This window comes from Festucalex cinctus, chromosome 11, assembly GCF_051991245.1.
Source record: "Festucalex cinctus isolate MCC-2025b chromosome 11, RoL_Fcin_1.0, whole genome shotgun sequence".
Lineage (NCBI taxonomy): Eukaryota > Metazoa > Chordata > Actinopteri > Syngnathiformes > Syngnathidae > Festucalex > Festucalex cinctus.
Window position 1 is genome coordinate 11,569,905 of NC_135421.1, and position 27,049 is coordinate 11,596,953.

Below are 27,049 nucleotides of genomic sequence, written 5' to 3' on the forward strand. Positions count from 1 at the left end.
AAAATCCTTTTGTCATACCAAAACAACAATCCAGATTAAAACTGCTCCGGTCATAGCAAAGCTCAGCAAATTTCATGGAAATATCGAACATTTTTGGTTACTCCATCCATCCATTTTCTTGACCGCTTATTCCTCACAAGGGTCGCGGGGGGAGCTGGCGCCTATCTCAGCTGGCTCTGGGCAGTCGGCGGGGACACCCTGGACTGGTTGCCAGCCAATCGTAGATTTTTGGTGACTATGATAAACAAATGCATTCTTTTTTTTTTTTTTTTCCGAATTTTTTTTAACACTTCTAGCAGTAAAACAGCCTAGGCCTATCTCTGTGGCCCAATATTATTATATCACTTAGGCCCTTTGCTGTTAAATAAATGTAATATGGCCATAATAGGTCCCAGTGTATGTTATTAGCACTTTACAAATCCACTGACTCGCTAAAACACGTGAAAGGTGCACAGACCATAATATTTTCACATTCCTTCAGTCTCCATAAGTGTACTACATGCAGTAATTACCAGCCTATCAGGGGGAGTACCATGTTGGGACGGATGGGGAAAGTGGAGGTTTGCTCATTATGTCCAAATTGTTGCTCTCTCCTACCTTTAATGCAGTGTCAGAAATAGTTTGGGTCATGAGGGCTGGCGGGGGAGCAGCCTCATGCATTAATGAACAACAAGGTCAGAGGTAGGCGTCAAAGCCGGCTAGCGCCAAATATAGAGCCTTTCTCCTCTTTAACTCCCTACAGTGATGGCAAAACTACTTCACAGGTTTGTTTAGCGGTCATTTATTTATTTATTTATTTGTTTACTTTTTTATGTCCTCTGTGTTGTCATTGCCTTTGGAAGTACTTGTCCACCATCTCTTTCAGGGTCAGGAACTCAATACATGGCCTTCATCACTGAGTATTCCCCCATTTCATTTGTACCATTGTATTAGTCATAAAGTTTCCCTCAAATATGAAATAAATTAACAAAAGTGTAGCAAAGTGTCTTGTTTAGCAACTTGTCTGATGCACAACCACCAGTAGATGACATTTGTGTCCCATTTTTTTCTATATGAGATCAGCACAGTTTGTGAGTCCACTGGCTGAAACAGCTTCAATTTGTGCAACCTACCTTTTTTTCTACTACTGCTGATTAGAAAAGAATGGAAAAAGGCAGAATAATAATAAAAAAAATTCCTGGTAGAAGGAGAGCATCTCATCTTTCATTTAGAAGGCCGAGTGTATCTACTATACTCATTTACCTCAAAACACTCTAATGAAAATGCTAAAATGATCTAAAATGCTGGCAGTAAATTGGTCTTTGAACATGATTCAAGTTACAGTGCTTAAAGTCCCTGTATAATGAAAATAAATGTCTTTTAGGTTATACACACCACAGAGGGGATTGTTGTTAATGTAACTTGTGAGCCGGCCTTCACACGCATTGAACAGCAACCATTTCTTTGATCTTATTGAAAAATTAAACACAATCATTGTTCTTTGAGATAGGAAATTTGAACAATTTGGCAAAATTGGTTTTACCGAGGCTACGTACCAAATTGAAATTCACAGCTTTTTAAATTATCTTATAAAAATAATCTAGAGTCCAGGGGCCTCATTTATGAAGCTGGCGTACGATCAAAATGAGGCCAAAACATTATTCATAGAAAACAAACTGAACGTGAAAATTTACACATCGCCACGTCAAATCTGGACCTACCATACGCAATCAGCACATTCTGGAGACATGGGAAAACAGCTACACAATTAGATTTGTGGTGCATTTCTATTCCTCAAACTCCACGTTGGGTTACATTAATGTTTGTTTTGCAGACTTGCTCTGATATCACAAGCGCGCAGTGGGGCGGAAAGCTGCATGTGAATGAACATTTTCAACGCCCGTCTTCTCTCATTGATCACCTATCTTGAAAAAGCCTCATGCAACAAAGCACATTAATTACAACTAATGTGGACACATACTGCACGCATTATATCATCGCGCCGCGCAACAATATGCGCTTATAGTAACTTCAGCCGCTCACCGCGCAATTGCCATTAAAAGTGAAATAATTTGACACAAGACAATAAGGATGAAAAAAATAGCTAGAAAAATAGTCTGGTACAAGCATCTTTGCTATGGAGATATAGGGTTTTTTTCATGCAAATAAATAAATACAAGAAAGAAATGTGCACGCCAATAACGTCTGTCTTAACGTTCACAATGCGATCCACGCAGCTGTAATTCTGGATGAAGATCCATAAGCAACACATTGGGAATATTAACAACTATAATAGGGCAGCCTATTGATCGCCTAATTTAGAGACCATTTAGTAAGTCTACATGAGTAAAGACAAAAGTGGTCAAATTATTTTCTTTATGCGACCTTTATATCAGAGCAAATTATTATTATTATCTAGAATCTTTAATCTCAGCCAATCAGATAATTCCCAAACCGAGAAATGTGTGTTTGTCGCATTATTACCTCTGTTCTTCGGTGTATCTCCACAGCCCAAGGGAGCTTGCCGTCTCGTGATTTTCGATGCATTCTCATTGTTTCTCGTCTAGTCAAGCTTGTTCTACGCCTCTCGATGTTATGCGAATACAGAGTTAAAATCTTATTTATGTCACGGAAGTGGGGGTGTTGGTGGCAGGACCCAAATGCAGGGGGCAACAAAAACAGGGCAAGGCAGGGATGCAGGTAAAAAAAAAGGGGTTTAATTAACAAAAAGGCAAACAAGGTACTCTGTGACTAAAACAACAAGGTCGAAAACACACAAGGCATGGCATGGAACACAGGGACAACAACAGGCACAACAGGTACTATGACTCCACAAGAACCGAACGGAAAACAGGTGACTAAATACACACAGGCTAATGACAATGACTAGACACAGCTGGGCAAGACACAAGTGGCAAGGGAAGCTGATTGGTGGATACACTGGGAAGGGAAGAAACACTCAGGTGGACGTGGTTTGACATAACGGGACAAGGGAAGAAACAAGGAACACATGACAAACGACCAAAAACACCAAAAGACAACAAAAACCCACCCCCACCAAACCAAAACATGACATAATCCCCCCCCTCAAGGGACGGCTCCCAGACGTCCAACATAAAAAGTCCAAAAACCAGGGCGGGCGGAAGGGGGCACGGAGGTGGGAACACGGCCCACCCATCCGTCCCAGACAAAAGGCAGTTCAGGGGGGCCTCCATGACGCCAGACGAGAGTCCCATTCAGGAGGGCGTCCGAGAAGCCCGACGAGAGAGTCCCGTCGGGGCCAGTCAGGAGGGCGTCCTCGACACCCGACGAGAGGCGAAGGCAGCCGCAGGGCCCGCGTCGCCGGGACCCTGGGCGGCGCCCGGCGAGGTTCCGGGACCCTGGGCGGCGCCCGGCGAGGCTCAGGGTCTAGAGGATGCAGCAGGCGAGGTTCAGGGGCGAGAGGCTGCAGCAGACGAGGTTCAGGGGCGAGAGGTTGCAGCAGACGAGGTTCAGGAGCGAGAAGCTGCAACAGACGAGGTTCAGGGGCGAGAGGCTGCAGCAGACAAGGTTCAGGAGCGAGAGGCTGCAGCAGACGAGGTTCAGGGGCGAGAAGCTGCAGCAGACGAGGTTCAGGGGAGAGAAGCTGCAGCAGACGAGGTTCAGGGGCGAGAGGCTGCAGCAGACAAGGTTCAGGGGCGAGAGGCTGCAGCAGACGAGGTTCAGGGGCGAGAGGCTGCAGCAGACGAGGTTCAGGGGCGAGAAGCTGCAGCAGACGAGGTTCAGGGGCGAGAAGCTGCAGCAGACGAGGTTCAGGGGCGAGAGGCTGCAGCAGACAAGGTTTAGGGGCGAGAGGCTGCAGCAGACGAGGTTCAGGGGCGAGAGGCTGCAGCAGACAAGGTTCAGGGGCGAGAGGCTGCAGCAGACGAGGTTCAGGGGCGAGAGGCTGTAGCAGACGACGTTCAGGAGCGAGAGGCTGCAGCAGACGAGGTTCAGGGACTTGAGGCCTGTCTGACCCGTCACTCCCGACGCCACGGACCAAAGCCAGTACCTTCTTTAGCCCGGCAATGGCTCGGTCGCAGGCCTCAAGCCCCTCCTTCTCCCAGGGCTCCCATTCCGCCATTGCCCCCGCTGGGTCCAGTTCTGGTGGAGTCATTCTGTCACGGAAGTGGGGTTGTTGGTGGCAGGACCCAAATGCAGGGGGCAACAAAAACAGGGCAAGGCAGGGATGCAGGTAAAAAAAAGGGGTTTAATTAACAAAAAGGCAAACAAGGTACTCTGTGACTAAAACAACAAGGTCGAAAACACACAAGGCATGGCATGGAACACAGGGACAACAACAGGCGCAACAGGTACTATGACTCCACAAGAACCGAACGGAAAACAGGTGACTAAATACACACAGGCTAATGACAATGACTAGACACAGCTGGGCAAGACACAAGTGGCAAGGGAAGCTGATTGGTGGATACACTGGGAAGGGAAGAAACACTCAGGTGGACGTGGTTTGACATAACGGGACAAGGGAAGAAACAAGGAACACATGACAAACGACCAAAAACACCAAAAGACAACAAAAACCCACCCCCACCAAACCAAAACATGACAATTTATGTCTAAATTGTTTTGATTTGGTGTTCGCCAACACGTGCTGCTTATTAATACGCAGATTAGTTGATTTCCATTGCCAAATATTGGGTGAAATAGACGGACTTGGGGCAGGGAACGTCGTGGAATCTGCTGCGCACACCGGTTGAGATTGTGTGACATTTATAAAGGGAACTTGCGTGCAGATATGCGTATGTGTGGCTACGCATGGTTTTATAAATCGCAATTTTTTTCTGTGTACGTGCGTTTTGACTTTCGTTCGTACGTACTTTTCTGCGCAGGTTTTCACGCAAAGTTTTAAAAATGAGGCCCCAGATTACTATTGATCACTAACTGCATGTTCATTAAATTTTGTATATATATATATATATATATATATATATATATATATATATACTGTACCAAATTTCATATAAATTTATTGACAGCTTGTTGTTGCCTACTCAACTTTGTGATGTACGCTGCGTGTTTACAGCCGAGGCTATGCTGTGTTGTTAATATCATTTATTCTGATCAATAGAAAGAAATAATTAAGCGTCTCTCCAAAATGTCAGTTCGTACTAATTACAGCGTGATAGTTTTTGTTCAAAATCCTGCTAAATACTAATAATTGTGAGTACAGGCTGATGAGTGTCACACATTCAATTAAGGTCTGGAGACAGCTTTGTGAGCTGCCGCAGACTGCTGCGACTCACTCACAGATTAACGCTGCTCTTGAGGCAACGAGTATGCAATTTGTATTTGCACGGTGCTTGACATTCATGCAATGGGAAGGCAATTAGGGTGGAACGAGGGTCATAAATAGCGAGCAGAGCTGGAAGTGTTTGCGCTTTGAGCAGCAAATGGCGAGGCACAGTCGAAGCCTGCCAGTGCTCACCACCTGTGACCATGGATCAGTGATTTCACTATGCTTACATTTTGAGTATAACAAGTAAGCGTCTGTATCCAAGATGGCTTTGAAGTAGGAAATATTCATCCTGGAACTTTTGAACTTGGTGTTACACTGTAGAGTACAGTGGTCCCTCGCTACTTTGCGGTTCACTTATCGCGGCTTCACTAAAGGGCCTTCTAGTGTGACATCACGTTTGGGTTCCGCCCCATGCTGGAGGACAAGCTAGCAACGCGAGTGAATGAGAGAACAATCAGTGTGACCAAGAAAATAGGTCAAACAGGTGATAAATCAGCAGGTGTTACGTTCCAAAAACTACCCGCGATAATGGAAATCTGTGTTATTTTTTTTTAATTATCCCGTTAATTATAGAATTTTTTTTTATTATTATTGTTATTATATATGTTTATTTTTTTCATTTTGGTGTGATTTTTACTTTATTATAAATGCTTTTTCTGGATATGTTCTTTTTTAATTTACATTCATTTTTTTTCCCTATTAAAAGTATGTTTTTTTTTATGTACTTAATATACAGCGCAGTATATATTTTTTCGTTTATTATGTTTTTTTTCATTTTGGTATGATTTTTAAATTATTATAAATGTTTTTTAGTTCATCATATATGTTGTTTTTTCATTTACTTTAATTTTTTTCCCATTAAAAGTATGATTTTTAACTTACTTATACAGCATAGGATGTATTTTTTTTGTTTATTCTAAATGTTTATTTAATCCATACTATATTTTTTCATGTATTATGTATGTTTTACGGCTATAAAACTCCTCACCACACACTTCATTCATGCACTTTTCCCCCAGATATTAACCTTTTCTCACATACTGTATCTCTTATTTAAATACAGTCGGCACTCTTAGTGTTCAAACCTTTATAATAGTAACAATAATAATTAAATAGAATTAAACTAATATGCAAAACATTTATTTGAGAAACAAAAATTTAACGGCAATTCATCCATTTTTTTTCTGGCCGGTATGTTTTCCTAAGAAAAATATTAATAATAAAAAAAAATACAAAAATAAATAATAATAATGATAATAATAATAATAATAATAATAATAATAATAATAATAATAGTAATAATAATGATAATAATAATAATAAAAACACACACATGCAACATTAATAACAACAATAAAACAGCTTTTAGAAATGACACTATGATGAATATAGCTGTAAGCTAAGCAGTGACGTCAGCTAGAAGGGCCTCTATTGTGGATTTGTATTTGGGTCCAAAATTCATATATTACAGAGATTATCTCAGGTTGTACCTCACTATATCGCAGATTTTACAGAGATTATTACCCCCCAAACCACCCACCTGCACCGCCCCACCCCTCCCGGATTTATTGTATTCTGTATTTATGCTGCTATTTTTCTTGGTATACATATTTACAAAGTTAACAAGTGTTTAGAAGGGTGGGAACTGTGTGGTGCCTTTGTTATGGCTCAGTATAAGCATAACTCACCCCAAAAAAACCTTGAACCAAAATAAATAAATAAATAAATAAATAAATAAATAAATAACTTGTGAATAAAAAAAAAGTGAATATCAAGACCTGCCTGGTCTTAATTGTACTCAGTCCATTTGCATTCCATTTAAGGAGAGTCACAATGGATATCCAGAATATGTGTGGATTCTTCTACATCCTTGCAGCAACGCGAGTTGTTTTGATTTACCACAGCTCAAACCTTTCAGCGACTTTTCGTTGTTTTGCCGTCTCGTTCATGCTGTTCTCAGACGCTTGGATCAAAGTGTGGGTGTGTGTGAAGGATGGGGATTCTTTCACAGTGACAGAAAAGCCCACAGTGCTCCACTCGTCTGCCGATGTGTAATAGCTGTAGTTTTCTCCCACAACACCCCCTCCTTCTCCACAGGCGTTCTTTCTTTCCCCCCCCCCCCATTTTCATGACAGAATTGAAAGAAACATTTCATGAAAGTTCCTCCCCCAGGAGATGCAAATAATCAATAAGTGTGAGAGGCTGAAAAGCATGAAAATGTATTCTCTCCAACGTGAAGTGAGCTCCCTCTCCCATGCTGCGAGCGAGTCGACACAACAGCTTGTGCGAGTTGAATGTGAAGAGATGTGCATTCACTCTATAGGCCAGCAGGTTATTGAGACTTATTGTGCAGTCTTTCTTCTGTGGCATTGGTTTATATAGAAAAAAAATATACTAGCCTGAATTATAGCACTGTGAAGCCTTCTGATGTCCTTTTCAATGCACTTTCGTCTTAGAGTAAGGTATTGGCACTGTTTGTTTTGTTTTTATTTATCAGTTACATCGATCACATCATTTGCAACATTACCATCCAAAAGAAGGGCTGACAGGTAGAAGCCGTGGCTTATTACTAATTTATGGCTTATTCCCATCGATTCTTACTAAACACATCAGTATATACATTAAGTGCATGTACACATATGGGAAGTTTTATTTTATTCTGTTTTACCTGGCAGGCCCATCCCAAACATCACAAGCTGTCATATCACTGGCATATTAACAGCATCAAAACACGATATTAACTGGACACTTCGCAAATACTGTATATCCTAACCAAAATCTTTGCAGATCCTACAACAAATTCAGGGTACAAACAGGTCCTCAGACAAATCACTAGCACATCATCTTAATTAAACCAGAATATCCCCTAATTGTATGATATAATAAAGTAGGGGTGTTAAAAAAAAAATCGATTCGGCGATATATCGCGATACTACATCGCGCGATTCTCGAATCGATTCAATAATCGGCAGAATCGATTTTTTATTTTTATTTTTTTTTTATTTTTATTTTATTTTTATTTTTTTTAGGATTCACACCTTGAGCATGGAAGAATGTTATATGAACGGCACATTAAGCCTTAATATTTTTATTTTAATGCTGTTCAAATGTGAAACAGATTGCAAACTGTTTGTGTACAGTGGCTCACGGTTATAAGCCTCAAGTTTTAGATAAATATATTCATACAAATCTTACAGTGTACATGTACAAATTTACTGATAGTATTTTCTAAATTTGAATGGAAAAAAATCGCAACAATCGACTTATAAATTCGTATCGGGATTAATCGGTATCGAATCGTGACCATTCGTATCGGGATTAATCGGTATCGAATCGAATCGTGATACGAATCGAATCGTCAGGTACTAGGCAATTCACACCCCTATAATAAAGGTTATTAATGGCATACTTCAAAACTTTTTTTCCCTTAACCCAAATCTGACTTTAACCCCAGATCATAAAATAGTCCAGCCCAAAATATGTTGTTCATAAACTGTAGTAGGTGAGACAACCCAGAGCATTCCTTGAGGAATTCAGAATATAACCTAACCTTATCCTATTAGTATAGTACGGAGCCCCTAAGGTGACATGGTGGGGAAAAAAAACAACAACTTTACGTTCTCTCGCAAAACAACTTTGCGATTGCGAGGGAACGCAAAGTTGTTTTGCGAGGGAACGCAAAGTTGTTTTTTTCGCCTACCATGTCACCTTCGCTGCGCCGTAAACACTTCCGGGTCATCTTCCATGTGAACAGAAGCGACGAGGATGCAACGTTTGTAAACATGAAACAAAACAGTGGGAAAGCTTTCCCAAAGCGACTAGGATGGAGCATGTATTTTTCCACTGCTTTGTTTACACGTCTCTTTTGGTCACATGGAAGATGACCCGGAAGTGTTTACAGCGCAGCAAAGGTGACATATAGGCAAAAAAAACAACTTTGCTTTCCCTCGCAAAACAACTGCGATTGCGAGGGAACGCAAAGTTTTTTGCGAGGGAATGCAAAGTTGTTGTTTTTTTCTACCATGTCACCTTCGGGACTCCGTAGTATAGTATAGTTTTGGAATTTTTCATTTTAATTAGTTTTGATTTTGTTTTGATTTTTAAATGTTGTTAGTTTTTATTAGTTTTAGTTAGTTAATAAATGGTTAGTTTTAGTCAGTTCCAGTATTAGTTTTAAAAAAATGTCTATTTGGAATACTTGTGCGCAATATTTAAAATCATCTGAAGGTGCTTTTCTATTGGCTGCTGCTTCTGTGTGAGACACTTTCAAACGTCCTTATTCCAGTTAATATCAAAATAAATCTACTTATAATCACATTTAAAATCATCCCCAAAGGCTCATGCATTATATCAATTACTAAAGACAAAAACGAAGGACATTTTTGCGATAATTATAGTTAGTTTTAGATAGTTTTGAAAACATAAAATGCAGTTTCAGTTAGTTTTAGATTTTTTAAGAGTTTTCATTTTCATTTTTTCATTTTTTTTATTTTTATTTTAGTTTAAGGTTTTTTTTGTTAGTTTTAGTTAACTAAAACAACCTTGCCTAGGGCGTAGTCCAGAATATACCCTTCCCTAATTCAACATACTATTCCTGCACCTTATCCCAGGGATATAATTTTGTTTAAACTACAGGGTAAAAACTGGAGTATCACAGATTTGTATACGCCAATATAACCAGGCTATTCCCGCAAATAAGATAATATCAAGTCCAGATTATACCTAATTCTAGAATACTCCAGGTCCAGGGTATATTGAGACCTTATCCTAGGGATATATTTTTCTTCAGACCACACAGTTAAAATGAGAGAATCTCGGTCTTTTTTTCAAATGGATGGACTTAAATAGAACAGTTTAATCCCTATAATTGGTTAAATATAAGATTTGCTGATAGCATACACAAACCCAACCCAATGATACTTATTTAGACTATAATATGGTGTTTAAAATGTTTCTAGGCCAGAATAGATTCTTACTTTATTCAGGGTTGTAAAATGGAATCGACTAAATTATTCTGTACTTAAACTAGCCCAGACTAAACCCAAATTGGTATGTAGACCAAATTTTTTCTTTGTGCTCCATATTTCAGAGGTGAAAGACATGACATGAACATTACTTTAAAAACAGGACTAGTCTAGAATAAGTCACGTCAATTAATATTATAGTATCAAAATAAATAAGTAAATAAATGAGTTTGAAAACTTGCCTTTCCTGGAAAGTTTCCCAAACAAATCCCAAGATTTCACAGTCAGTTCAATCAGAATATTCCCTATCAACCCACAACCGCAGTGTTACACACTCTATCACTAAGCACTCATCACAATCCCAATGGCGGCATCTACACTGTATTTTTAATTCCCTCTTCATTTCAAATTACAGTAGTTGATTTTCGACACATAATCTGGCTTGGCTGCACCGTGGCTGTACAGGCTGCTTGTTTTTGTGCCGTCTGCTTGAATCATTCAGTCTTTACACTGTGGTCATGCCACCTCGTCTCCTCGGAGGGAAGGCCGAGTGTCAGGGGGGGAATCCTCTCGTGTCCTCGCCCGTCCCGATGCTCGTGCACTACTGAGGCTGAGTGCTAGCGGCTGCTTTCAGGGGACATGCACTCAAGCGAAATGGCTTCTCCTCCTCGACTGTCAGCTCCCAGGAACAGCATAGGGGACCAGGGGGTGTGTGGGGGATGCAGAAGTCTTTGTGATCCAATCCTATTAATTTAAGACAGTGAAGGATTAAAGCAGGTACTTTTAACTACTGGCGGTTAGATGGAGTTGTTTGAAAAAATAAAAAATAAAATCTTATCGACTTTCTTCAGCTACTGTTTGAAAGCATGATTCATTCTTTTAGTTGTATTCATCCAAAGGAAAATACATACCCTTTGACCTAAAATTCATCTGGGACTGAGACTAGAGACATTTTTTTGTGCTTGTCGAATGAGTCAGGGAACCTGCCTGGGCCAGTGTAAAAGTGGTGTCACTCTTTGGGGAGACTTTTTTTGAACACTTAAGTGCTTGGAGAACCAAACACCCAGAAGGTGTCTGAGCCTTCTGACAAACAGAAAATGAAGATGTGTTATGAGGCTACATAGAACACCACTTATATTATATTATACTGCCTTTTAATTATCATAACAGTGGCCAGGAGGCTTATTTACTCAAATGGAGAATGGGGGAGTAGAAAGGTTAGAGGGATTAATTTATTGACACACATTGTTTCTTTTATCATTAACGCAATGTAGCGGAATTTTATATTTATAGTAAAGTTCAAATAGAATTCAAAACCACTGACTAATATGGAAAAATTACGGCAGACTGGGCAGAATGGACAAATTGTGTAGCTGCCCGGAATATAAATGTGCCCACACAAAATTGTCACGCTTTCAAACATCTGCATACACTACTGGACGCTCATTGTTATTCAGGACACCGTCTCCACGTGAAGATCTTCTTTGCTAGCGTCTTGACTAAATGCTTGGCTGACATGTTGTGGTCTCTATAATTCATCAGCAAGCTGATTGGGGGCATCAATTACTCTTGGGTTTTTGGTATTCGCTCAGTTAGGTTGATTTGCAAACGGTGTTGGGGAATCCAGGTCCACAAAGTACAGTAAAAACCCTGCCACAGATTAGCTTTAGCCACGTGCTTCTACTCAACTTGCAGGTAAACAAGCTCATCTCCACCTGTTGAATAGAAGTACCTGTCGTTAAAGCCAAACTGTTTCAAGGTTTTTAATTTCTGGACATGGATTCCCCCGCGCTGCTTGTCAATAGCGAGGGGTTTACAGTGGATACTTTTTTGGAAAAGGGCAGAGCAAGTCATGGTAACCTTTTCAGATAAAAACTGCCTCAACAGCAGCATTCATGTTAATCTTCTCAGCGTCCTGACAATATTTGGAAACCATTATCTTTTATGCGATAATATAAGTCGTTTGCAAGCAAGCTCGAGTGTGTGACTTTCACATAACAGATGTGCCCAAAGTGCCTTGATTAACGCACCGCGATGCGGCCCTTTATTTTTAGCCCGAGCAGGGGCGGACAATGTGGAAATGCTTTTATTACCCTTCTGCTCGGAGATGAATGGGCGACAGCGAAGAAGAGATGTGGCGCCTTTCGGATTAATTTGTCTTTGCCATGTCGAGGCGTGGACGGAGGACAGAGGAGCCGCTCAGTTAGCTCGATCATCATTTGCACAAGGTCCCATGAGGCGACGCTAACAAGTTGCTAAGAAGAAAGCAACTCTTTTGTTGATTCAACTCGTATGAAACTTTAGCGAACAGCCATCCATTTTCTATAGCGCCTGTCCTCGGACAAGCTGGACACGATCACAGCTGACTTTGAGCACACACACTGGACTGGTGACCAAATAATCTCAGTCGGACTGAGAGTTGGTTTTCACACGAATCTGAATTAGTGTGATTTAATAAACATCGCAAATGACGCACTTCCTCCTCACGATAAGTAGACATCCATTTCACTGATGCTGTTTTGCTGTAGGCTACTGTACATCACTGTATAATGCAGTGAGACAGACGACCTCAGTTGAAGGCAAAAAAAACAAAACATGATATGTCCCTGCGTGGGTGACATAATCGAATTTTACTTTCATGCGTGTGCTTGTTTGTGTGTGCATGTCTTTGCAGGAGCTCTTCACAGCAGAGTGCAAATTCAAAGAGTCCGTGTTCGAGAACTACTACGTCATTTACTCATCCATGTTGTACCGACAGCAGGAGTCGGGTCGGGCCTGGTTCCTCGGTCTCAATAAAGAGGGTCAAGCCATGAAGGGGAACAGAGTGAAAAAAACCAAACCAGCCGCTCACTTCCTGCCCAAGCCATTAGAAGGTACAGGTTGTTTTTGAAATGATGAGTGAAACAATAACGTTTTGCGCTGTTATCGACCTTGGCAGTCATAATGCTCAATTTGGGTTTCCATTGTGGCCATGAATGGAACAGTCTACCCATTGGTCAAAATGGTGTCAAAATGGTATTAGGTCTTTCTTCATGAGACAGGAAGTAGACTTACAACTATTCTCACATTCTCAATATCACTTAACCTCATAAAGGTTGTGGGTAATTGGAGCCTGTACCAGTTGACTTTAAGCAAGAGGTGGCGTACACCCTGGACTTGATATCAGACAATCCGAGGGCGAAAAACCATGCAACACGGGGAGAAAATGCAAACTCGCAGCGCAGCGATTATTTTGCCCTTTAATTTTGGTTGTGTCTTCCTGACAAACTAGCTAACCGAATGCCACCTCTCCTTGCGTCCGCAGTCGCCATGTACCGAGAGCCATCCCTGCACGACGTCGGAGAGACGGTGCCCAAAGTGGCGGTCCCAGCCAGTAAAAGCACAAGTGAGCCTGTGGTGATGAACGGAGGTAAACCTGTAAGCAAGCCAGACAAACCCGCCACATAACCACGCCCCAACTCCCCCCCCTTGACTGCTTGCTGTGTGCCGGGGCGATGGCGGAAGGCCTTTTCCCCCTCGGTGGATCCGGGAGAACCTTTCCTCCGTTTCTTCTCTGGCTCCTCCACCTTTGTCTCTGCCTTGTCCTCACCCTTTATTCCAGCTTTCTGGTGGACGGATTCTTCGGTTGGGGCTGGGGAAGGGTACTGGGAGGGTAGTGGCGGATTTCCCCAGTACCAGAGGACAATAACGGACCTCTCTGATCCTGGAATGCCTTTAAAAATTCCTCTGGAACTGTGAGGTTGTGGTGTGAACGTGTGTTTTACAGCCACTTTGCTTGCTGAGGGTTCATACAAAAAACAAAAACAAAAAAAAACAAAAAAAAACGTGTTCCTTTCTTTGATGCCCGATTGCAGAGGAAGTCTGTGCACCCACAGACCTATTTTCTATACCACAGTTCACCAGCTATGTTCTGGGATAGCGGCTGTATAGATAGAGTAAATATCTGGACAAGTGTCCTCTATTTTTTAAAGAGTATGTTCCCCTTCCTCTCTTCTCTTTTCTAGAACCAGTCTCACACTTTCCACTTTGGCCCTAGAAACACACGCAAACGGCTGCGTACTGACACCCAAAAACGTTAGGATATAGTGTGTATGTTTTTTTTCTTCCTTTTTTTAACAGCACCTGCAATTGGTGATGGAGTGCTAGTTACCACCACTGCAACAATCAGTGCTATGGGGCTCTCCGTGAACACATTTTTCAAAAATGTATGTGGGCGGGAAAAGTGCTGTACGGGAATGGTGTCTACATATCACACAAGTCCCACCAAGCTTCAGTTCAGCAGTCCGCCTTCTCTGGTAAATCTCATTTTCTTGAAGTTTATCTCCAAGCGTGGGCTGTCGGAATATCTCTCGACCTTGTGGGCTTCCGTTGCCGACTTCTTGAACTTCTTAGGCTTGAGAATTTTGGCTGAGATAATCTGTATAACAGTGGCAGGCAGCCCTTCAGTGACAGCGTCCACAACATTTTCAACATTTACTGGCTGCATCTGCAAAATAAAGCATGGGCAAGATTTATCTTGTGTTCTGTCTCTCTTGCAGCAACAACGTAACATATTGTAACATTTTAATTGTATAATATAAAGGTAAGGGAGGGATTACTCAAAAGTTTTTAAACAAGTAGGCTATTATTCGAGAGTAATCGTGTCCTAGCTCAGCATGCAGAGTCCAGTACTGATCAATCTGGCCTATCACGTGCCTGTTTTCAACCTGATTTTTCCCGGCATGCAAAAACAGGTTCCCAGTTCCCACTGGGCCAAAGGTGCCTCGCCCACCCGACCACCCAACCATCCATTTACAGGACACGTAGCATCGTTAGCATTGCGAGAATCACCCTGCTCACTCTGAAATGACCAAAGGCTTCCGCCCCACCAACCAGGAAGATTCTTAGAAAATCCTCTCAAGTCATCACTGCTTTCACTGTGATAGCTTTTTTTGTTTCCGAACCCTTCTGATTGTTGCGTGATCGCCGCCCTGCTCTCCTACCCCTTTGAAAGGTCTTAACTTGATGTCATTTTTGCAGAGGTTTGTCTACCTTCAATTAATCACATGCATGTACTTTCAGAGGTGTCGGGATATACGTAGTGTAGGACTTGACATGGGCATGTTGCAGGCTACGGCACCCTCACAAGCTACTCTGCACTTTCACGTTGTTACTCTCGTCATGACTGTTAGCAGATGATGACCAATCCTTGACATTTGTCTTGCTTTGATCGGGCTTTTCCAACAACTTCTATTTCTTTTAGGTTGAGAAAATATTTACATTTATCAGAATAAGATACGACCAACCTAGGATATTTATTAGTCCTGATTTTGCTAGTATGATGCAAGAGCTGGAAAGCACTGTAGATGCATTTGGGACTGGATTTGTGTAAATACTCAGTCATCCAGGTCATGGCAATCCACCATTATTGGAAGAGAAGGTAATTGGACTTCTAGAATAATTCTAGTTGCCTTCTACTGCACCTTAAAGACAATTAGTCATCTTTCTTGTTGAACTGGACTCCAATTCAGCATTGAAAGGCAACTAAGAAAAAGTATTGGTTGTTCAGCAACCAAGAGGGCCTTCTGTTCCCTTGTATTCAACTTGAAGTGGAATGGAATTTCACAACTGTACCAGTTGCCTATCTTTGTACTGCAGGAATCTAGACTTGTACTCAGTTGAACTCGATCCCATTGCCATTTATTTAACTTTGAAAGAAACTAGAGTAGACTGCTTCTCGGAAGTTAACTTTAACAACTTTGAACAACCAAGAAGAAGTTACTTGCCTTCTATCCAACTTCTAAGGCAATTTGATTTCTTGATTGATAACCCGAAACTATTTGACTTGGAAACAAGAAGCTGAGTGGCCTTCTATTAGACTTTGAAAGAATACAGACTTCTTGGTTGTTGTCCTGGACTTCTATACAGCTTTGGAACAATCAAAAAGATATCCAGTTGCCTTTAGTCCAATTAATACACAAACAAGAATTTTATTTGCATTCTGTTAGACTTTGAAAACAAATTACTTCTGTTCGGTTGTTCTATTGGACTTCTATTCAACTTTGAAACAAACAAAAAATAAAAGGTCCAGTTGCCTTCAATTCAACTTCAAACGCAAACTCAAGGCCAACTTCAATTTTGGAAATGGCTGCTATGTTAAAATGTGTTTGGGCTCACTTCGCCACTTTCATTTCTCCAATTTTCCTGATACGGGTCATGTGTGATGTCAACTCCCTTCATTCTGTCTGGCGTAACGTACTTGCACGTACTTGTTTATTATGATCATTTTGTCCCATTTTTTTTCTCGCATGGTGGAGAGAAAGGTGTCGACAAACTGCATGTAACGTAGGATGTCTATCACCAACTGTTGGTATGTATCGCTACATATTTTTTTTAACGACGTATATGCAAAAGGTTTGTCGACACTGTACAGTTTGTTTGATGTACATGCATAAACACATTGAATATTTATGTGAGAGAGTGCTGTAAATTTACTATGTAATGTGCAATAGAGTATATTTTTGAAGTATGCTACTGGGATTATGGAGGAGTATTAGGAACACATTGAAAAGAAAGAAAACTATCAGTACTAAAGTGTAGCTTGACAACATTGTTCAGTAGACAATAGTCATAATGGTAACAGCTACGCATATATAAGTTTATTCTTGTAGCCATTATTTTGTTTCTAACAAAAATGGACTATTCCCCCATAGTATGACTTTATTCTTTTAAAACTTTTTTTTCTTTTTCTTATAAAACTAACAGGCTGTCAGCTCTGTAAGAGTTATAGCTGCGCTGTTGTGGGAGTGGTCACAACTGACTTCAATCATGGCCAGTACCACCCAGTGGAATGATTTAAAATAAAAATTGATTTAGAGCATTTAGTGCCCACTGTTCACATATTTATGAATGAAATACATCATGTCAGACCAGCTGCTTCCTCTGTATTGGCCTCTTCAACATGGTTTAAGGGTTAAATAGATTTTCTTCCACCAATTTGTCACTCCGCCATTTGCATTTCCAAGATATTCCTTCTCCTACACAAAGACCAGTCTGCCAAATTGGCAAACACATGCAGCGAGCCTTGCGCTGATACAAAAATCATGAATCATAATCTGCCGGCATTTGCGCCATGGCACAAATTCCAAACCTATTCTCGTATGAATAAAACAAAAATAATATTCTTCCACCATTATGACTTTGCTCTGGCGGTATCATGATTTGTTTGATGATTTTTTAAAATTTATTATTTATGAAAAATTACAACTTTTACCTTACTCTCAAGAGTATGACTTGTTTTTTCTAAAATCAATGAACATATCTTTTTCTCGTAAGATAATTTTTTTTTCTCATAAAATTCTCATAAAACTCTATTCTCTGTAAATTTACAACTTTATGCTCATAGTATAATTGTTTTTTTTTCTTTTCAGTGTGACCTAATAATCATTTTGTGATTGGTCCCTGTTCTCAAGTGCGGCACTTTACGGACAAAAGGGTTGGAAAACGTGCTTCAACAATTAAGTAATCACCATGCCTCTAAGGGCCTTGACCTAAACCCCATCAACTCATAAATGCTCGTCTGAATGGATGAGAATGCCCACCTGAGTGGACACTTTTGGACATGCCAACGGGAGATGAGCTCTATATTTACTTCCATTTCCGGTTGAACATGTCCCAATACTTTAGTGCATATAACGCATGTATGTCCTCTCAATTTTCTTCTCTCAAGTCTGAGGAATATCCATACCTGGAAGTCTGAGTCTTGTTCTTTTCGGGAAGGTTAAAGAAAGAGTCACTGTTGAAATGATTTATTTTTTAAAAACAAATATATAATACTATATACCATTGCAAGTATGCCCATTTGGAGTTATGTCATGTTATAAACCAAATTTGTAACCATGTATGTATGTTTAAGGTCTTATTCACATTGTTTTCCATGCAAAATGCTGTGTCATGCGGCACATTTAATGTTTTATTATTTAAAAAATAAAAACGCTCAAACAGCGCAAGCTGTCTGCCTCCAATGCTTCATTTGTGTTAATTTGTCAACTTGCATCCAATTTTGCATATCAGCGGTATATGTGTTTTATGTATGCCATTTAAAAAAAAGACAAACAGATTTGTATGCATCAAAAGATTTGCAGAAAAACAATTTTACAAAGCTTGTAACCAGTACAATACAAGAAATAAAACCAAGTCCATGTTTTGCTTCTCCAAGCTTTGGTTCTTCGTTGTCACCGTTCAGGTCTCAGTATTCGGCCCCCACCCAGATTTCGCAAGCGTTCCCGGTCCAGCCGTCCCAGCACTCGCAAGTGCCGCAGTTGCACAGTCCGTTCCCTGCAATGACGTAGAAAGGAAAGGCTGTGAATGACAAGGACTTTTTTAACAAGGTACATCGTTTCACACCATGCAGGACCCTCTCTGGGAGCATCACTTGGACTGTCACAAGTCACATGAGGAAAGAAACTAAATAGGGGTCTCCTTTAGTTACACTTAATTTATGGGTAGGGTTTTTTTTTTTATTGTCATTTTTAAAAGTCACCAAAGTCAAATCTTTCTAGAAAAATACCTAAGGGTATATTAGTAGTGCCTACTTTTGCAAAAGGACAATTATGAGTCAAGCTATGTTAAACTCAGTGGAATAGAGCCAGAGCACATACAGTTTGGCACTTTCTGAATAAAATCTTGTGAAATTTTGGTTCAGCCGGTGTACCTGTGCAGACAAGGTCGTCATGTTTGTCACACTCTCTGTCATCGCACTCGCAGTACTCTCCAGACACCCACCAGTCCTTGGTGGAACAGATGCACTGGCCACAGTGACAGGACCCTGCAACATGACAAAACAGTAGACATTGAATTCAATCTTTATTTTGCTGTTGTTGATGCTCCCTCCTTGTTTTGCAGTTGATATTTGGTCACTTATTTTTGTAATTTTGTCCTACTTTGTGCTCCGTGCTTAGTTTATTTATTGACACTCCTCAAAGACCTTGTAAAGAGACCAATAAAACGTATGGTAAATTTAACACAACACAAGAAGGAGCATTGGTGGTGACACGCCTGCTAAGTAAAATAAAGCTACACACGGGGGGGAAAAAAGAGCCTGCCTGACAACTATAAGAAAGAGAAATAAGCCCTGTGAGAACTTCACATGTCAATTAAATCATTTAGTTACTACAGAAAGTACTAAAGTGTCTGTAGTCAGCTACAGACTGAAAATTGTGTGGCACTGTGTTTAATAAACAGTTAACTTTTCCTTAGGTGTCTGTTATTTGACCCACACTCAACAACACCCAACAAAGTGCAAACGAATTGGACAATCCCACCATGGCAAAGAGCTTGTTAGCTCAAAGGCTAGCAAACAAACATTTAACTTTCCTCTCAAGTGTCTTTGTTGTGTGAATCTAAGCCCAGCAAAATAAAGAATTTTACAGGATCGTATCCTTAGAAATGTTAGATGAGGCCTCTTAATGATAGGTGATTGAGCTAGGCCGTTGTGTCGCTGTGACCTGTCTTGGCTTGGTGTCTTCTTATCTATCCGCAGTGTGGCACACTTTTCTGGTTAAAAGCAGTTAAGACCATCCGTTCACACATTTTCACATGGGCTAGGCTGACCTGTCCCCCATATGGGTGGGCAGCCAAGATAGTATAAGAGGAGGAACCATTTTGGACAGATTAGACCTTCTTCCATATCCAGTGTACGTGATCTTTCTGGCATCCAGTGAATAGTGAATCCAGTGAACTGAGAATATGTAGTCTGCTGGTTGTTATTATTAGTATAGTGAGCATTAAAGATAAAAGAACTTGTCACGCCACAGTAGGCGAGCCAGTGTGCTTTTATTTTGTACGCCCATTTCCTGTCTTATTTTGAAAGTACTAACCACCGTTCTAACTTCAGGTCACTTGCCCTTCCTCTTGCTCTCCTCATTACTGGTTCCAGCTCATGATTGCTTCCACCTGTCTTCAATTATACGGCCAGTCAATAGACTGCATCTGCCGAAGTGTCACACCTCGTGCACGGAAGCGTTCCCACAGCCCTTGAGCCACAGTCCTTGCCTTGCCTTGCCCCTTGTTTTTTGTGCCTTTTTTTCCCTCCCGAGTGGAGCGCCTTTAGTTGTCCCTTTTTTTAGTGCCCTGTTTTCTTCTCCAGTTTGGCGCTCTTTGTGTTCAGCATGTTTTCCCTCTGCAAGAGGTGATTTTGTGTTCAATAAACTGCAGCCTTTGAGGCCAACCATCTCCCTGCGCCTGAGTCCTCCCGTCTACGTTGTGTCAGAACTGGTTAAAGTTACCGTCAGAACTTTAAAGAAACATGGCTTGCACATGCACTATAATTAGTTGTGATCATTGAATTATAATAAATGATGAAAGTTATTAAAATGATTAATATTCAGATAAGTTACCTTTGCCACTGCAGAGGACTCCATCGGAGGTCTCGCACTGCTCCTTGCTCTGGTCGTCACTTATATCACATGACCTGAGGAAGCGACACTGCTTGCCGAACCAACCCTCTTCACAGATACAGCGTCCGCATGAACAGTAACCATGACCTGGTGGGAGACAGAAAACGAGCCTTTAGTATATATGAGATATAATATGAGTCCTGGATAGGAGACAATATTGTAGGTAACCTTTGATTATTATTTCATACAGTGACGAGAATACCAGTTCACAAAGATAGTTCTGAAATCTCAGTATATTAGACTTAAGCTCGGTCAGCATACTGAGTTGTTTATGGTCCCAACACAAAGGGTACTAGAAAGGAAAAACAAAAGTGTGATGACCATCGAACATTAAGTGGCGCTAATATGATTTAAGTGATTGGTACGGAACACGCGTCTGTCCGGACTAGAAGTTAAACTGATTAATTGACGAGTTGACGAGTCGCTTATTCTACTCTGTATTGACGTTTAAAGCTTGAAGTCGACTAACCATTAATCACTTGTTGCTGCTACACAACAATAAAATATGTAGCTAACAAGGTGACGGTCATATGCCTGTGCGGGTCTACGAGGCCGAAAATAAGATGGTTCATAGATGAGAATTGTGGCTAGCCTTCCTGGGTTTGGCTATTCCAAAAATACTTTACTGCTCAGATCATTTAGGTGAGAATGTTAAAATTACTCTTAAGACATGATCCGACGATAATAAAATTAATAATGGTTTGACACTAAAGAGAGTAATATTTATTTTTATTAATTTCTGTGGGTTTGTTGATTCCAAATACAAGCTAACAGAACAAGTAACAAAGACGCACATGGAAAACAGCATCTTTATATCTGCAGTCAATTAAACTGTATTGTAAATGTGACACTCTTTTATGTCAGTTCCGTCTGACATTTTAGTGGCTGACGCTATGTGCGAGTACCATGTGATGTCCTGAAATTAAAAGCAGCGACCAGTCTCACTTTGCAGCAATGTCCGTCCACGCATGGCTGCCTCAATCAGTCAAGGCACAGAGAAAGAGTCATTCATTTGGAGCGACGGAAGAAGCGTCTTAGTTCAATTAGCTTCCGCATTGACTTGCACAGCGCACAGATTGTACCACAAATACTTACTGGACATCTTATAGGTTAGTTTGAGTGACTGTTCTGTTTGCTTTAATTGTTATGTCCATGTTGCTTAAAGCAACACAAGCCTTATTAATCATTTTCCAGTATTGGATTAGGCATTGTGTACAAAGAAAAAAGTACAAATATCTTTGGCATCCTATTCCCTGAATTTTAAACCGATTAAGTGTCTGAATTCGATCGCACAGTGTGGGACGCCATGTTCCTGGTCACGTGACCGTGATGACGTATCCCATGTGTAATCGGAAGCAGTCTTCGTTCATTTCAATGGGAATTTGCTGACATAATGAGCGAGAGAAGGACGTCTTGGATCCCAAATGCTGTTCAGAGTAAAGTCCTCAACACGTCCGGTTTCATGTCATTCCGTGTGGGGGTGGCCACTCTTAATGTGTGCTAAAGCCGTGCTTAGCACACGACAAGTAGCTTAGCTTAGCACAGTACAAGTTACCCGGATGTTTACCGTCCACTTGGACTCGCTGACGACTGGATGTGCCAATTTTATCCGGCTTTCGGTTGGAAACAAATCTTTGGCGTGTCCTCCATGGCTGTACTGCTTTTGAAAAAGTGCTTCTTTGTTGTAAGGCGAAATTCAACCTTTGATGTCCGCCGTGGGATGCGATAATTCCTTGTGAGTTCTTTGTTGTCATTCATTCAATGTGTATTCTACACACGTGATACGTCACAGTGATCACGTGACTGTCCGAAATGCCTGATACAGTACTTGAGGCAAAAGTATTCATAAAAAGTGCTATAAAATCATAATTAGTTAACTTGGCATTTTTTTCAGGGAAGAGTTGAAATTAACCATTTCACAGAATAGCTGGTTAATTTTTCACAAGTCTTGTGTTCCTTTAATTCCTTTAAATGGCAAAGAAACCATATTTGGTCACCTAAACCTGATTGCAAAATGGCCTTAGCAACATTAAAACTATGTGATCTTTGCTAGCCAATCAATATAATTAGCTAAAAATAACAATTCCAGTAGTTGAGAGGTCAGTCTGTAAAGTATTGAGTTTTGGAGTTGGAGTACCATTGGTTTGCGTCCCACTGCCAATAAAAATGTAAAAATGGCAAATACAGTAGCTGTTGGAAAGATCAAAATCACTCATTCGTGATTGTACTTATCTCAGTTCACAGATGCAATTGTTCAAATTAACTGGTGAGACTATTTGAACACTTTTGCCAAACAAAACAGCTGCACTAACCAACGCAAAAGCAGTCTCTCAGGATAATTCAAGTGTGAAGACTCCAGGATTTAAGGTGAGCTCACGTTTAATTGAAACATTGTCAACTGCAATTCGTGCTGCAGTAAACTGTCATGCGGTCACTCCACAATGTTGTGTGTCGTGTTTATGTTCCAAGAAGCTGGTACACCTATTAATTTTAGCCAAGACTCCTTCAATTCTTGTCATTTCTCTAGAATAACTTGATAATATCCTTTTTGTGTTGTTGTTGTTGTTTTTTTTCAATAGATTTTTTGCGTGTGTGCACTCACCCCCACACACCTCCCCAGAGAGGTCCTCACACTGTCGGTCGTCGCACTCGCAGTTCTTCCCATGAACTCGACTGTCCCCAGGTGGGTGACAAGTACATTGTCCACACTGGCACTGACCTACAAAAGACACACAGACAGAAGATGGTGTATTCACATTTCGGTCTCTTTTGTGTCTCAAGTGTGGGCAGCAAATGTCAAAAATGCATGTGTTTGCACTTACCACTTGTGTAGCTGAGTTGCAAAGAACAAGTAAAGATGATAGAAATGTCTTACAAGGATGAAAATTGTGGTGTACTGAAGATGACCAACACTACACACCTTACACAGTTTGTTTTACTTGAGTTCAACGATAGTTTATGTCAGACCAGTTTTTGCATTTTAGTATTTCCTGGTTGACCGCTTTTACAAGCTCCTTTGAATTATGTCCAGTACATAAGATGTTTGTGTCGTCCGCAAAAACAATCAACTTTGGTGGTCAGATATTTTACATAGATCATTTATATATTAAATGAAACGCTAATGGCCCCTGCACTGACCCCTGTGGAACACCACAGGTGATGCCACAGCAGCCTGACTTGTGTTTCCCAAGTAGCTTTCCAACCAGTTAGTGTGTTCAATAAATAAATAAAATCACATAAACCACACTGCAATTATCTGGCAACCAGTCCAGGGAGAAATTTTAACATCATGGTCACCTATCAAAATAATTTAACCAGTGGAAAACAATAAAGCCCTCTTTCTTCATTTTTATAAAGAAAAAAGACAACCATTAGCATTTTTGTGTGTAGCCTAGCTCAATATTGTTTGCTGCATATATTTTTTCTCGTTATGAAATGTCACTAATATCAACAGATGGCCCTGAAAATGATGCACGCGACAGCATCAAAGCCAATTCAGTTGTGCATTTTTATTCGAAGGTCATTCTCAAATCGCTATAGTCAATAATTGCCGCCTGATTAGTTGACTTGACATTCAGTCGTTTAGCAGTTGACCAAGTGTACCCCATAAAGGAGCAATAGAGCGTGCGATAGGAGACAGCACATCGTACATATTTAGATTTATGGATCCACCAGGTTTAGCACGCTAGCATCTTTTGTGGAATGGAAATAACTGTACATACTATAAATTTTACTCATAGTGCTGAAACTTTATTTGTTGTTTCAAGGCTCCGTCATGGATCTCAGTAAACATTAGTGAGTTTTATACAGTGTAAATAGAGCATAGCACCATCTGTGCAAGGGAGTCCGTTACCCTGGCAACCACTGATGTCATAACACCCTTGCCTTATTGATTATATCCGCCTGTCAAACTATCCACACCTGGAGAGAGCGTGTGAGCGAGTGTGTGTGTGAGAGGTTTCGTTTGTCACACTTTCTGATGAAGCCACATAAGCGAACACTTGCCAAGAGACAATTTTGTCTGCGTTTTCACAGCTAACCCTGCAGATGTACGCTACTAACTGAGGGTGGTTGAGGGCGCATCAAATTCAATTTTGCAATTTTGAGAGTGTGGCGGCACAAGCTCAGTCACTGGGCAGCACTGTGCACCTTGCAAGAAACCGAGGTGAGGGGAAAAAGTGCAGCATTTCAAGGATTCTGATCATGACCTTAATGGTGCATTAGTCACAGTGCATAGTGACAATGAACAGAAGAGGAAGGCCACATAGTGAACAACAATGCGGCATTTGCTACTCTTCTTTACAAGTGTCTCTATCTAAAAAAAAAAAAAAAAAATGTAGTTTGCTCCTATTGCTGCACAAAAGTGACACTTCTCTACATAAAAAAAACAACAAAAAAAACTGCTCTACTCACTGTCTGAAACCACAATTGAAGGCTACCAAAAGCCCTCTAACCTTCCACAGTATGAATACAATGGAAAGAACTGCGCTCTAAATTGTAAAGTGGCAAGCTGAACATAATTGTACCACTCAATGAGAGTATCATTCAAAGTATAATTACTGTGTAAATTATTCATTCTGATACTGTGATTGAGCATGCAGTCTCAAAGCTTGTGTACCTTTGCACAGAGTCTGTTTTTTTGGTGTCTTGTACAGATGTTCCAAGGTGTCAGAAGTGGAATCTGTGAAAGACTTTTGGAACAGGTGACTGTGACTTGAATGATTGGAAAAGTGGTCCGAAGCGGCATACTTTTTTTTTTTAGCCCAATAGTTGCAGGATTGAATCAATGTTGAGGATATACAGTACTCAGGCTTCCATTAGGATTGAGGTTCAAAGTGGGATAAGTTTGTGAATATTTTCCTTCATCCAAATCATTTCTTTCTCAGGGCAATGAATCGATCACAACTACACTGCTCTGGTTGCCTTAGAAGACGTTTCGCCTCTCATCTAAGCCGGTGTCATCAGTCCATGCACCAACGCTTGGTTAGGACTGCACCATCCTCAGTGGCAAACTTTTTTTGGTCCAAGTTGGAGGCACACCCCAGACCACGAATGCTATCATTGTTTTGGCGTACAATGCAACAGTTGTTAAGATGCCCTGTAGAGAGGTCTGTATCTGTCCATAAAATTGATATTTCATTCAGTTATTATGGATTTGCTTCTACAGTCACTGAGGTTTTTTTTGTTTGTTTGTTTGTTTTTGTTTTGTTTTTTCGGTAAAATCATTGAGTCTTTTTGGGATAGACAAAAGGACGGCATTGTATGTGGGTGATAGTTGTTGTATGACACCACCTCTGTTCAGAGATGGTCTTTCTACCTTCAAGATAGCTTCTCTGTGGGAGAGCTAGCTGTGGGGGGGCATCCATGGTGTAGCCAGTTTGAGAAAAACCTGAGACATTTGACTTCTATACAGTGGACTCTGGAGATGGTGACAGCCGAGGATGATTGAAATTGAGCAGTTGTGTGAGACATGGGTCCCTCTCTGGAAATGGGAGGTAGTATGACTGGGTATGCTCTGTTTTATCAGGCCAAAGCTAGGCACTTGGTTGTTGTTTTCAGTTTTTAAACCCAACAGGCCTTTGTTCATGGTACTGCATGTCAAAGTTCTGCAAATTTTCAAACCAAAAATCTGGGATCAAATATGGATGGACGGTTGTATTCCTCAAAGTTCATTGGCAATTGGTTTTTGAAGTGGGATGTTCAGCCGTGAGACCATCTGAGCCCGGCTGTTGGTGGCTTGGTCAGAATACAGTTTTTTCACACAACAAACCAAAAGTTATGAATGTAACTACGGTTCTATGAGTCCCGAACGACCGGTGCTTAAAGCACGGGACGCCGAATACCAGCGACGTCACGAGGACCTTGGAAACCAAACCTCACAGAGGGGCCTCCAAAGGACCGAGAACCACAATCAGTGGACGAGGACAGGTGACAACCAAGGTGATGAAACCGGAGAGCGTGCAAGGCGGCGACCAGGAAGCAGCCATACAAACTTCATCCAAAGCCCATGGTCATGGTCCAACAAACCTCCCTGAGGGACCCCCAAAGGACTGAGAGGATGTGGAGAGGCGACAGCTAAAACGTGCAAGGCGGCGACCAGGAAGCAGCCATACAAACGTCATCCAAAGCCCATGGTCATGGTCTAACAAACCTCCCTGAGGGACCCCCAAAGGACTGAGAGGATGTGGAGAGGCGACAGCTAAAACGTGCAAGGCGAAGACCAGCAAGCAGCCGCACCGCGACCACTCAAGGGTACATCTTTCAGCCCATGACGTGGTAGAGTGGTCTCTTGGAAACAGTCGCACCTCTCGCGTGGGGGATTTCCGTGCTTTTAAGCACCGCCTACTGGCGGTCGAGAGGGACGAATTAGAACTCTGTTCAGATACACGTGACAT

At 41.1% G+C, this 27,049-nt stretch overlaps 2 protein-coding genes and 1 long non-coding RNA gene across 5 annotated transcripts in view; 2 read left to right on the plus strand and 1 right to left on the minus strand.

Annotated features, from left to right (window-relative positions):
* Window positions 1-16,225, plus strand: part of fgf14 (fibroblast growth factor 14) — a 107,219-nt gene extending 90,994 nt beyond the window's left edge. For both annotated transcript variants that reach the window (XM_077535948.1, XM_077535949.1), the window contains exons 4-5: window positions 12,893-13,091; window positions 13,523-16,225. In XM_077535948.1, coding sequence (XP_077392074.1) covers window positions 12,893-13,091; window positions 13,523-13,665 — 342 coding nt within the window. In that variant the 3' untranslated portion in view covers window positions 13,666-16,225. The remainder of the gene's footprint in view (window positions 1-12,892; window positions 13,092-13,522) is intronic.
* A 1,764-nt stretch (window positions 16,226-17,989) lies between these two features.
* The window catches only part of itgbl1 (integrin, beta-like 1), a 45,300-nt gene continuing 36,240 nt past the window's right edge, over window positions 17,990-27,049 (minus strand). The window contains exons 8-11 of the mRNA XM_077535956.1: window positions 23,257-23,373; window positions 20,595-20,741; window positions 18,911-19,024; window positions 17,990-18,534 (exon numbers count right to left, since the gene is read on the minus strand). Of these exons, the coding sequence (XP_077392082.1) occupies window positions 18,446-18,534; window positions 18,911-19,024; window positions 20,595-20,741; window positions 23,257-23,373 (467 nt within the window). The 3' untranslated portion in view covers window positions 17,990-18,445. The remainder of the gene's footprint in view (window positions 18,535-18,910; window positions 19,025-20,594; window positions 20,742-23,256; window positions 23,374-27,049) is intronic.
* LOC144030047 (uncharacterized) lies at window positions 21,992-25,319 on the plus strand. Of its 2 annotated transcripts, XR_013287179.1 has the most exons (4): window positions 21,992-22,389; window positions 22,892-23,021; window positions 23,234-23,337; window positions 25,310-25,319. It is a non-coding gene; the product is annotated as an uncharacterized LOC144030047 (long non-coding RNA). The 2 variants fall into 2 exon arrangements; XR_013287178.1 differs by lacking the exon at window positions 25,310-25,319 and having other exon boundaries at window positions 23,234-23,516.